This window comes from Carassius gibelio, chromosome A2, assembly GCF_023724105.1.
Source record: "Carassius gibelio isolate Cgi1373 ecotype wild population from Czech Republic chromosome A2, carGib1.2-hapl.c, whole genome shotgun sequence".
NCBI classification, from domain to species: Eukaryota; Metazoa; Chordata; class Actinopteri; order Cypriniformes; family Cyprinidae; genus Carassius; species Carassius gibelio.
Window position 1 is genome coordinate 28,536,486 of NC_068372.1, and position 12,899 is coordinate 28,549,384.

Below are 12,899 nucleotides of genomic sequence, written 5' to 3' on the forward strand. Positions count from 1 at the left end.
TTAGGACACCGTGACTGAAAGCAGGTTATATGCATTTTTGGAGACACAACAAATTAATAGTGAAAGATTCCTATCAAATATTATATATTATTATGTAAAGCTTGTTAATTATTACTCTCATTATTACACTTCTTTTTTCATACATGTTGCCCCCAAAAACACATTAATATTAAGTGGATTCTTAGTTTTATGAGAACTTTGGATGAAAAATGGTAAATATGTAATTGTCCCCAGTTTCCCTACACTTGTTAATCCAAAAGATTTAATGATTGTTCACTGATCAACATGTGGTATTTAAAGTTACTAGCCTTGAAATAATTTTTACATTCGAAATATTTCATGATATTTCTAACATTATAAATTCTCCCTGAAGACAGGACTGGGTTATCGCACTATAGCAATAATTTCCCTTTCGACCCTAAAAATAGTGTGGAAGAAGTTAAACTGCAATGTAGCTATACACCACCCCTTTTCATGAAGATGTATAGCTTGTCTTCATTAAAGGGGTGTAAATGTTCCTTAAAGTACACCACCACAGCATTGTGTTATGCTATATAACAAGCAATGTGTATTGCAATCTGTCAAATTATTATTTATCAGACAGTTAAAACCACAATCAGGGTTGAAGACTGTCAAAACTGGTTTTATCAAGCTTATTTTTTAGACATCATCAAATCAATACAGAGTTTTGTGGCTTTTACTCCGTGTTTTATAGCTTTGTTGATGCATTATTAATGATAATCATATTTTTTACCAATGGTCCATAGAATGAGAATGTGTCTCTGTCTTTGATCTGTAACCATATTTCATGTTTTAATATAAAACACAACAACAACACAGAAATGTAAATTCACTTAACTGAGCTGTTAAATACAGTATTAGCTGATTTTTGGCTGTCATTGTTTTTAAGGTTCTTTGAGGCTCTTTGTAATGTGTCTCATTCTGTTACCTCCAGCTCAACTGAATGCAATTGAGGTGAAAAGTCAGAGGAAGTTCATCAGGTCAGTGAGGGCACTAGTAACTTTTCTACGTAATATATGTGGTTTTGAGTAAAACCATAGGAAGAGAAAACCTCAGTGTTCACAAAAGTTAACAAGTTCACAATTACACAAACAAAAAAAATATATATTCTACCACTTGTACTTGTATTAGTCTTTCTTTCTTCTTATAAATATATTTTTTTACATGATATGATCACACCTATACTAGATATATCTTGCAATTTATAATTTAAAAGGGAAGAAAGAAAATGACTGTGAAAGGAACATGATAGGGTTTGGACCTCAAGAGAGTAATTAGCTTTTCTCTGTTGAATTGGAGAAGTTCAGGAGAAGAGTAAGAAGAGTGATGACACACAAAGTTTGCCACTCCTTTCTGATTCATGTATTTCGTAATATATACAGTATGGAAAGTGCGAAAGAACATAAGTTATGACTTCATAGTGGAAAATAAATAAGCAGTCACGTCAAAATGTCTCATCAGGATGAAATATATGAAGGTGCGTCTTGTTCATTCTTATCTGAACAAAAATCTGTTGAGAAAAAAGCTGTTAGGAAATGTATCAACATGAGCGGTGTAATTCATTCAATCTGATTCATCAACTCAACAACTTTCAGTGTTTCTCTGATTTCACAATCTGACCCACCCAAGCGCAATATTAATTAACCTGAGTTAGCTTAACTATCAAGGGTGGGGTTTGAGTGGATGTTGAAGGTTCGCGTGATGAGGGTTACCATCCCCAAACAAGCCCAAACTGACTGTCCAGGAGAAACATTGACATTAAATAGGGAGGGCCCTCTAGAGGCATGAGCCATTTACTGCTCTAAAGGCCTGCTCTCAAAGGACAGTTTTGGGTTCAGTATCAGTGATCCAATTCATGTTACTTTTACTAGATCTACAGTATATAGCAAGTACACTATGTGAATTTTACGTTTGCATAGAATGGCCTGCAGTAAAACCCAGAAGTGTGCAGTATACAACATTATATATATATATATATATATATATATATATATATATATATATATATATATATATATATATATATATATATATATATATATATATATATATATATATATATATACAGGGGCGGATCTAGAAAAAATATTGATGGGGAGGCGAGAAGGGGGCAGGAATTTTTGAGGGGTGGCAACATATGGCAGACGTATATATACTGAATTTAGTCACAGTTATCAAAGTTTGATGATAAATATATGTGCACACTACAAAAGAACACAGGCTATCATTTACAAACTTAATCTCATGCAATCAATGTCATTTGAAACAGTTATAACAAACATTTCAAACATATAAGGAATAAGTGACCATACCCCATAAGCACCACCACACACACTAATGCATACAGTATGCATCAACATGTAATTAAAAGCAATAAGAAAGGTTCAGTGTTATCAATATGTCAATTTATTATAAAAACACAAGGTTCGCAAATCATTTGAGTCAGTTTTGGGATCGCAAACCATTTGAATCAGTTCGGAGCGGGTTCGCGAATCATTTGAGTCAGTTAGGGAGTTCAAAGTGGGTTCGCGAATCATTTGAGTCAGTTTGGGGATCGCGAATCATTTGAATCAGTTCGGGACTTCGCAGCGGGATCGCGAATCATTTGAGTCAGTTATGGGGATCGCAAATAATTTGAGTCAGTTTGGGAGTTCGGAGCGGGATTGCGAATAATTTGAGTCAGTTCGGGAGTTCGAGGCGGGTTCGCGAATCATTTGAATCAGTTCGAGAGTTCGGGAGCGGCTTCGCGGATCATTTGAATCAATTCGAGAGTTCGGAGCGGGTTCGCGAATCATTTGAGTCAGTTCGGTAGTTCAAAGCGGGTTCACGAATCATTTGAGTCAGTTTGGGGATCGCAAATCATTTGAATCAGTTCGGGAGTTCGGAGCGGGATCACGAATCATTTGAATCGGTTCGGGAGTTCGTAGCGGGTTCGCGAATCATTTGAGTCAGTTTGGGGATCGCATATCATTTGAATCAGTTCGGGAGTTCGGAGCGGGATCACGAATCATTTGAATCGGTTCGGAAGTTCGTAGCGGGTTCGCGAATCATTTGAGTCAGTTTGGGAGTTCAAAGCGGGTTCGCGAATCATTTGAGTCAGTTTGGGGATCGCAAATCATTTGAATCAGTTTGGGAGTTCGGAGCGGGATCACGAATCACGAAAGATTCGTGCTGATAAATTTGTGAGAGTATTTGTTATTTTTCATTACCATATCACAATATTATAAATTAATTGGATTTTGAAAAGATATTGCTGATATTATAATTAGGGCTGGGTATTGATAGGCCTACATTTTTCTTGATGCATTTTGCTTACATTTAAAAGAAAGCTCTCTATGTTGATGCTTTCTATTTATAGGGAATTGTTATTGAGTCAAACAAACAGTTAGTCCTGTTGAACTATTTATTAAAAGTGGCTAATAAGATTTGACTGGTACACCGGGAAGGTTTATTTTATTTTTATTGATTCACTACAATGAACCGGCTCATAAGAGTCATTAGTTTGTGAATTAGACGAATTTGTGAATTTGTGAATTTTTTTTCAAATTTGTGAATTTGTGAATTGCATTGTACAAAATGTTTGTTTTGAGGACAGCTGAAAGACCATTATTTTGTAAGAATAAGTACCACCACCTATGGAACAAACTTGTAAGGTTAACTGTTGATTCATTCATGAACTAAACTATTCACTGCACAATCTCGGCAATACATAATATTACATCAAACACTGACATTTATAACTCTTAAAATACCATTTTATTTTCTTAGTGTGAAGATAATTAAAAAATTTAATGGGTTTAATGGTTCTTAATGGAACAATCAATGTCAATAAGAGTGTAAATCAAGTAGTTATGCTACCATACGAGTCCTACTAGTTCTGCTCTATATAGTGCACAGTATTCTTATTTTTTTATACATATAACACCTGTATGACCAACTGAACATTAGTAAAGGGTCATTTATGAACAGTTTGTTAATTTTGCATCTGTTGTGTGACAAACGAACAAAACACACAGATTTGAAGACACATGTGAAATGATACACAGCTGTAGCAAATTCATGTCTTTAATGCGGCATTTTGTTCATGCTAGCTTTTTTTGTTTTAGTATGAAGTGCATATATGAAAAAGTGCCCACAGTTACAGAATCACCCTATTACTAATTTACATGTTGTACAACATCCCATTACTCAACATTAACCAATAATTGGTATTGCATTAGTAAATAATTATACTAATATACATATGTGTGACATGTGCTACTTAAATGTTACCATTTTGGGTAATTTTTCCCTCTATGGCTTGATATGCATTGCGTTGTGTGGGTTTAAATGACTGGGGTGTTGCACAGGTCCGTATCACAGCACTTGGTCTTAATATAGGGGCTTGTCTGAAGAATCATGCAGTCTGCCTTGCTAATGCACCTCCGGAAGTAAGAAACTAGAGGAATGAATAAGAATATATGAGAAAAAGAGCTTCTTTGTTCATCTTGACATGACATGACTCTGTACAATTATTTTCTGTATTTTTGAGAAAAGTTCATCACACATGTGATAATAATAGGAAACTCACAGGGAGAGATTGTGAATCTGGCAGATACACAGGTGTCTTTTTTATAGCCACACGTCTCCTGGGTGGTCACACAACGTCCTCCAGGTGTGCGGGGAACACAGTTGTGACATTTCAGGGCAGAGCCTACAACACATTAATCTGATTAAAAAAAAGACACTTTAAATGACACATTATTGTTTTGCACACTTAGATAAGACACCATAAACCTACCATTCTCCAACACCAGGAGAACAACAAGAGTAAGCAGCAAAACTTTCATCATCTGTTGAATAAAGTGGAAAACTAATCAGTTGAAACAATGTATTGTGTCACAATATATCACAATACATAAATGCAGCAATATGTATTGTGGATAGAGACAGAATGTATTGTACTGTGTTCAACAGACAGCATCAAATAGCAAACCCAGAAGTTTTTTTTTATTATTAATATTTGTATGTGTCAATAAAAAAAAAAAACACGTTATTTAATAAAACAAAATATTTAAAACATTTTAAATGTATTCAGTGAAAGCATACAAGTCTAAATTAAAAAACAGATTTTTTTCTTTTAAACTGCAGTGCTTGGACTACAATTTTTTATTCATTTTGAAACATGTCTGTTTTTAAAACAGGTCTGGATCATATTTTGTTTTAATATATGTGATTTCTTGTTCAATTTATGATTAGATATACTGTATATATATATATAGTATCTGTGATGTTTACATTGTGACATTTTGATAATTTATTCTGATTAAAATATATTTTAGAAAGTATTGACAGCACAGTAATATTTGTTGAGTTTCATTTTCTGATTTTAAAGGATGATTCTCATAATTGAATTGCAAAAAAAATTATAATATTTATATTTATTGCATTATAACACTGAGAATGTTAGGAGAAAACAGTTAATTTCTCATCTAAATATGTCACAATGCAAAATGCACAATCAGAGAAATGACCTGTGAGAAATGGCCTGCACCTCAACAGTTTTCAACAGAACAATAAGAGTTTAGATCCTAACAGTTTGTGATTTCCTAAAGAAAACACTGTTCATTTATACTTCATTGTCTGAAACTCATTTTATTTTCTGCTAAATCTTAGAATAAACTTAATGCAGTGTAATTTAACAAACGAAGGTTGTATAATATTGTGAAAACGTACCTTGAGTGTGAAGCAGAGCTGAGCTGAAGTGAGTGCTATACACCTGTGTTTGTCTCTTATATACTCTGATGCTGCCTGTTCATTTCCTGGAAGCTTTGTCAGGAATTTGGAAATTCCGATTTGAATTTCAGCCAAAGAACTTGTACCACAACACAAGTGTTTGTTCACTGTGTGCTCTTGGCTTGAGTTTCAGATGATACAGTAAGTGTCACTTTTATTTGGTTTAGTGGTCCGTGTGATTGTGTAACATTTTTGTTTTGTTCTGTTCTGGTCTTTTCCAGTTCAGCAACAAAGATACATTGTTTTCTGTTATCTTATTTACTGTGCTTGCGCAAACCTGACCGGAATAGAGTTTCATTTGATCAAATATCACCATGTAGATGTTTTGTAAGATACTTTTGTTGCATGTGATCAGTTATTAACTCTTACTTAAGCAAAATATGCCAAACCAGGGTCTTTGCAATCAGAGAATAAAAGTGAATTTATATATGTACATTTTAATATAAAATAGTTGGATATAATGCAACATTTACTTTTAGCCAATGTCCACCAGTCAGGTCAGATTTTTGGCCCTTTGTGTGCTCTAAAGCATTCAGATATTAGATGTCCAGAATAGAAATGTGCACATTGCAGATGAAATACAGACTGAGAGTAGCCGAATTGTTTGCCATTCACTTATAAGTGCAACATATTGACAATGCAATGCAATAACAATACCTTACAAAAATTAACCATGGTTTTACCGCAAATAAGACCAAAAAATCATGGGTAATATGGTTAAACCATGGTAACCACAAATGAACCATGGTCTTGTTACACTTTACCATAATTTAACCAAGGTATTTGTAATACATGGCATGGTAAGGGATGCTACTCTTAGAAATGTTTGCTTACACTGCATAATGTGTGCAGTTTCACCTGTACTTTTCATCTACTTTTTTTCAGTGTACAGTAATGGTCACAGTGCACTGCCCAAAAAAAACCAAAAAAACAAAAAACAAAAACAAACTAGATTTATTTAAATGTAGTTAAAATAAATTATTTTCAACCACTTATCTTAATTTTTTTTTTTTCATTGCAGTGAATGGTTGAGGTGATGGAGAGCGACACCAGGTGGTCAGGATGGGGAGCTGCAGGCTTTCGGTGATTTACAGCTGATTAAATATTTGTGATGGCATACAGTTCCGACATGGGCCTATTTATTTTTTATAAAGTAAAAAATAATAATTAATAATAATAATTTTAAATGACTTAAATAAAATGATTCACCATCATGAAATCTTTTTGTAAACCATTATATTTATTGTCAGACAAAATCTGTAAATAAGACAGAGTGAAGCCTCTTTAAACATCTATATTATTTTAAACATAACAGGTTTATCATCAGTTCTGAATTGCTAAATTCTATTGATACTTTGTGACGTCATACTGTTTTGAAACATTAAAAAATGTCACATTGCACAATGTACTAGGGAAATGATGTTACCTTTATTTGTTTACTTGCGCAGCACAAAATCAGCTGGATAAGGCTTATTGGCATTTTAAAGCATATTATCATCCAGCATCACTGCAAATATACCTTTCATTTAAAACAAATCAATTTTAAAACAAACCAGTCTAGTAGTAAGTTAGCATAAAAGTGTAATTGTTCATGTGTTTGTGTCAAATTCTTTCTAAAGCGTATTTTTGTGCATCTTAAAAGCGACATCTTTTGCTCAGAGGGAGAGATGGTGAATCTTGCCGATACACAAGTGTCTTTTTTATAGTACACGTCTCCTCCAGAGGATATAACATATCAGGAGGAAACCTACAACGGTTATTAGGCTGATTTATGAACTATTGATTTTATGACACTTTAAATGACAGATTATTAGACTCTTTAGATAAGATTTCTGACTAGGGCTTTAACAATATGTCATGTCACAAGATATTATACAATTTCCAAAATACAACAATATGTACCGGCAGGTATGGTTTGCCTAAAAAAAAAAAAAAAGAAAGCAAAAAAGGCATTGTAAATTAAGCACATTTGAGCTTCAGTATTTAGAAATTGTTTATTTAATAAAATATATTTTTTAAACATTTTAAAATAGTTCGGTATGTATGTATATATAATAGTAATATATATATATATATATACACTGTAAAACCCGACAAGTTAACTTAACTCAAACCGTTTGAGTAAACAGATTGGCTTGATTTAAACCCTGTAAGTTTTAAAACTTTGCATTTAAGTAATTAAGTGATTAACTAAGTGCTGATTGAGAATTAGTGATGAACAGCTGCTGCTAACAAACAGAATCACTGAAGAAAAGAGAAACACAATAACTACTACAACTGACTTCAGACACAGACTTAGATGAAATCAACTGAAATAAAATACATGAAATCTCTCAAGATCTGATTAAACAACCCCACAAACAGCATCACCAGCTGCACTTATTAATAACCAGACTGACTTTATTTCTGTCAGACGTCCACAGAAGATCTTATTGAGAATGAACTAAGGTTTAGATGTTGATTTATTGTTTCATTTGAAGTAACCATGTTAGAGATCAGTGTCTGCTTTAGTTGGGCTCTTGACCCTTGATTTCTGTCTTAGTCTTTTCTCTGGCTGTTATAACCGTGTGTTTCTAAAACACATTTGTTGTAATCCAAAAGCCCAGAAGAAATGCCATCAGGTGTTAACCTGTACCTAGATGTAGGTTGTTTTACTTTATATTGGTGATGATAATCTTCAATTATTGAACTGCTAGGAGTCTAATCTCTGATGAAATAAGTGTTGTGTAATTTGATTTATTATAGTAAAAGTGATTCGAAAGCCAGTGGTTCTGTAATAAGCAGTTAATACAAAGACTTTCCAAACAGTTTGGTCTTCTACAGTGTCAAACAGTCACACGAAGACATCAATAATCAGAATATGAACCTCAACAATGGTGACCATAAAAAATAAATGCTGCAGAGCATGCTGGGCGCCATGGATGAGTTTTTTTTACTACAATAGTACCCAGCATGCATTGCAGCATGTTTTTTTGTCACCATTGTTGAGGTTCATATTCTGATTATTGATGTCTGTGTTTGACCAGTTACTGGAATACAAGACAAGTGTATGTGTACAACATGTTTATGAAGTCATTTTAATATTAACTATCATATAATCACTGGCTCTTAGTGTCATTTTTATTAGGTCCTCTTCTACTAATTACACATTTGTTTCATCAGAGATTAGACTCCGATTAGACAGATCAATATTTGTGAATAATAATGAATAATTATCATCATCTATATAAAGTATAACAACCTACACCTAGGTACAGGTTAACACCTGATGGCATTTCTTCTGGGCTTTTGAGTTACAACAAATGTGTTTTAGAAACACATGGTTATAACAGCCAGAGAAAAGACTAAGACAGAAGTCAAGGGTCAAGAGCCCAACTAAAGCAAACACTGATCTCTAACATGGTTACTTCAAATGAAACAATAAATCAACATCTAAACCTTAGTTCATTCTCAATAAGATCTTCTGTAGACGTCTGACAGAAATAAAGTCAGTCTGGTTATTAATAAGTGCAGCTGGTGATGCTGTTTGTGGGGTTGTTTAATCAGATCTTGAGAGATTTCATGTATTTTATTTCAGTTGATTTCATCTAAGTCTGTGTCTGAAGTCAGTTGTAGTAGTTATTGTGTTTCTCTTTTCTTCAGTGATTCTGTTTGTTAGCAGCAGCTGTTCATCACTAATTCTCAATCAGCACTTAGTTAATCAATTAATTACTTAATTGCAATGTATATCTTCTTTCAGGGAACTCAACTGAATTAAGTTCAGAGTACTCAGAACTGTTAGTTTTTTCAACTTAAATGGTTTAAGGCAATCAGTTTCCTCAAATGGTTTGAGTTAACATAACTTGTCAGGTTTGAGTGAGGCTGTGTCTGAAGTCAGCTGTTGTTCCTTTCTCTCTTTTCTTCAGTAATTCTGTTTGTTAACAGCAGGTGTTCATCACTAAAGCTCAATTAATCACTTAATCACTTAATTGCAATGTATATCTTCTTTCAGTGAACTCAACTGAATTAAGTTCAGAGTACTCAGAACTGTTAGTTTTTTCAACTTAAATGGTTTAAGGCAATCGGTTTCCTCAAACGGTTTGAGTTAACATAACTTAAGGATATCTGTTTACTCAAACCGTTTGAGTTAAGTTTACTTGTCAGGTATTACAGTCAAGGCAATCGGTTTACTCAAACGATTTGAGTTAAGTTAACTTGTCGGGTTTTACAGTGTATATATATATATATATATATATATATATATATATATATATATATATATATAGTGATCGTTTGGATGATACTCTATTCATATAGTATTTATAAGCACATGACATAATATTTCATATTATAATATTGAATATCATATCATGTGTGTGTATGTATGCATGTATGTTTGTATGTACCAGGAGCACCTTTAAAAAAAAAACAAATTCCTTATGTGTTTGCGCACACCTGGCGAATAAAGCTAATTCTGATTCTGATAATATATTATTATAAATATTATATTACATTTATTTGGGTGATTTTAAAGGATTCTTTTTTTAAATTGCAGGATAATACTAAGAATGTTAGAATAAATATTGTTAATTTTTCATCCAAATGTCACAATGCAAAATGCACAACTGTTTTGATTTTGAGGTGGGAAATGGTTTGCATCTAAACAATTTATTGTTAAATTATCTTTCATTGCCCTTAAGAAAAATAGAACAAAAAAAATTCTCACCTGAGCCAAATTACAGGGTAAAAGAAAAAGATGGCAGCATGGTTATGTTATTTTTACACAGAGTTGGATGGATCTGTTAGTAAAATCTGTTGTCTTCAGCAGCCTTTGGTGCATTACATGCTGGTGACACTTTTTGTACTTTTCCACCAAAGGCTGCATGCCTTTTATATTTTGGTTCTTGACAAGCTTTTTTTTTTTGGTATCCTTATTTTTCAAGGTTCATAAGGTTCATTTCTTCACTGATATTGGGATATTGGCCCAAACGTGGGCCATTTTGCAGATTAAGAATTTTTCTTTAAAAGAGGAATGTCCAAAGAACAAATAATGTTGAAAACTGCAATGTAACTTGTTTCTCTCTATAAAAACAGCTGCATCTAACTTTCCTGTCTGTGTGCCAAACATGTTCTTTTCCCATAGTTTATGTGTTTCTAACTCAAGAAGTACTAAATATATCTTAATATCCTTTTTAATTCTGGTTCTTAAGAAACTTTTCTTTGGATATCTTCATCTTTAAGGCCATATATAAGTCTATCCCAGAGAAATGCAGACCTGTAGATCCATAGTTGAATCCTTTTTCAGTGGCTGAGCACTGTAGGTCACTTTGCATACAGCTGATATGTTTTTACCAGGGGATGTCTGAAGAACAAATGTTGAAACAAGAAGTGTACCTGTATTTATTCACATAAAAACAATAAGATCTGTATTTTGATTCTATAAATTGTTATGAATAAGGAAATGGCCATTTAGCTTGTGCAATAACTTTATTTCACTTTAGCATTTCAGAAATGTACATCTACTAAAAATCTTACATTTTAATAATTGATGTTTTATTTAAATGTTCCACAATGATTCGATCATTCAGCTGTTGCAAACGCTAAAATAAACCACAAACATCAGTAACCCATATTATAAATCATAATATTTATTGTTGGGAAATGGTGAAGCCTCTTTTGAACATCTGTAAAATTGTAAACTTCTAAAGGTTTGACAGACGTCAGTCTAAATGATGATCATGTTATTGCAGAGGTCTGAATGGCAGCATTTCACTTTCATGGCAGTGTTACTCGAGAGAATAAGACACTCCGTCATACTGCTACATCTCCGGAAGCCCATGACTAGAAGAAACAGAGAAACAAAACATGTTTGACAGTTATGCATTCATCTGCTTACACTGTACAGAATCACATTACAGCTGCTGCAGTTTCTGTCCATGTCAGTGTTATTTTAGTTAAGTTAGTATTTTAGAATATTTTTCTACGGTGGGAACCTCAGAGGAAGGTTAAACTCACAAGGAGGGAAGTTGAATCTGGCTGCGATACAAGCATCTTTCCCCGAGTCACAGGTCTCTTGAGTTGGTGTGCAGCGTGTGCCCCCCTGAGGAACGCAGTGGTTGCACTTCAGTGAAGATCCTGCAACACACAGAGTCATGTATCACATACATATATTATCTAAAAAAATCTTCTGAATTTTCATTTAGTTTAACTTGATGTACAGAAATAACTAAAACTGGAATAAAACTACATAGACATAGACAAATTACAAACTAATAATAAAAATGACAGAACACACAACAAATTTACTAGAACATTAAATAAAATTCTAATGACAACAGAAAATATATGATTATATTCAAATAACTATAATAGTCTCTCAATGTTACAAAAATAACGTTTTGAATCATGTTAATGTTTAACCTTTTAATAGCATCTTTAAACTCACCGTAGTTCAACGCCAGAACAAGAATGAGGACCACCAGCAATGTCTTCATTATTTTTCTTGATGAGAGCTAAAAAAAAAAATTAATAATCATCAATAAGAATGGGAGAAAATGAATGTCTTTTTTTTTTAAACAAGCTATCTGTTAATAATTAGTGCATGTCTGACAAATGATAAAACCAGCAAAATTTCCCAGAAAGAAAAAACTAGGTCAAATTGTAATGATTCAAAAATCTAGACCTTAGATCAATGCAGTTCTGTGTTGTACTGTTTTATAAGGCTAATAAAACCAGAAGCACAGAAAATATCAAATAGCATGTGTATTGTTTTAATAGCTTACCTCACAAGTAATGCAGGATTGAGCGTTCTGTATTATAAGTTCACAAGCACTTGTGTGTGTCTTTTATATATACTTGTCATGTACTCAGGATTGAATCATTTCCAGTAATTCAGAAATTCCCAAAGTGTTTGAGACCTGTTCTTTGGGTTAAAATGATGCCACAACATTTTCCCAACTGTGTTTGGTCTTGTTTGAGTCATGCATTAGCTTCAGACCATCAGTACTGTTCATATCATGTGCTTGAGCAAGATCCTGTTCTGTCCTGTTCTACTACTACAGAACACTTGTTTTTAATATGGCGTAAGTCCATTACGGCAGTGCTTTAAGTGGCCCAAAAGAGGT

At 33.3% G+C, this 12,899-nt stretch overlaps 2 protein-coding genes across 2 annotated transcripts; both read right to left on the minus strand.

Moving 5' to 3' along the window:
- Positions 1–4,068: 4,068 nt before the first annotated feature.
- Positions 4,069–5,842, minus strand: LOC127937373 (lymphocyte antigen 6F-like). Its single transcript, XM_052534275.1, has 4 exons — positions 5,737–5,842; positions 4,802–4,853; positions 4,592–4,714; positions 4,069–4,459 (listed from the first exon to the last, which is right to left on the minus strand). The coding sequence occupies exons 2-4, from the start codon at positions 4,851–4,853 to the stop codon at positions 4,347–4,349; spliced, it is 288 nt and encodes a 95-aa protein (XP_052390235.1). The 5' UTR covers positions 5,737–5,842; the 3' UTR covers positions 4,069–4,346.
- A 5,401-nt stretch (positions 5,843–11,243) lies between these two features.
- Positions 11,244–12,695, minus strand: LOC127937405 (CD59 glycoprotein-like). The gene is made up of 4 exons (XM_052534277.1): positions 12,558–12,695; positions 12,221–12,287; positions 11,791–11,910; positions 11,244–11,616 (listed from the first exon to the last, which is right to left on the minus strand). Exons 2-4 carry the CDS (start codon positions 12,267–12,269, stop codon positions 11,501–11,503), a joined length of 285 nt encoding a protein of 94 aa, XP_052390237.1. The 5' UTR covers positions 12,270–12,287; positions 12,558–12,695; the 3' UTR covers positions 11,244–11,500.
- Positions 12,696–12,899: the final 204 nt, after the last annotated feature.

What these genes read in the sequence shown, in the direction of transcription:
- LOC127937373 (XM_052534275.1), bottom strand. Translation starts at nt 4,853, where the DNA reads ATGATGAAAGTTTTGCTGCTTACTCTTGTTGTTCTCCTGGTGTTGGAG. An exon ending in TCTCCTGGTGTTGGAGAATG is followed by an intron (nt 4,715 to 4,801) that starts GTAGGTTTATGG and finishes AATGTGTTGTAG; the next exon opens with GCTCTGCCCTGAAATGTCAC. An exon ending in CAGATTCACAATCTCTCCCT is followed by an intron (nt 4,460 to 4,591) that starts GTGAGTTTCCTA and finishes TCATTCCTCTAG; the next exon opens with TTTCTTACTTCCGGAGGTGC.
- LOC127937405 (XM_052534277.1), bottom strand. Translation starts at nt 12,269, where the DNA reads ATGAAGACATTGCTGGTGGTCCTCATTCTTGTTCTGGCGTTGAACTAC. An exon ending in TGTTCTGGCGTTGAACTACG is followed by an intron (nt 11,911 to 12,220) that starts GTGAGTTTAAAG and finishes TGTGTGTTGCAG; the next exon opens with GATCTTCACTGAAGTGCAAC. An exon ending in CAGATTCAACTTCCCTCCTT is followed by an intron (nt 11,617 to 11,790) that starts GTGAGTTTAACC and finishes TGTTTCTTCTAG; the next exon opens with TCATGGGCTTCCGGAGATGT.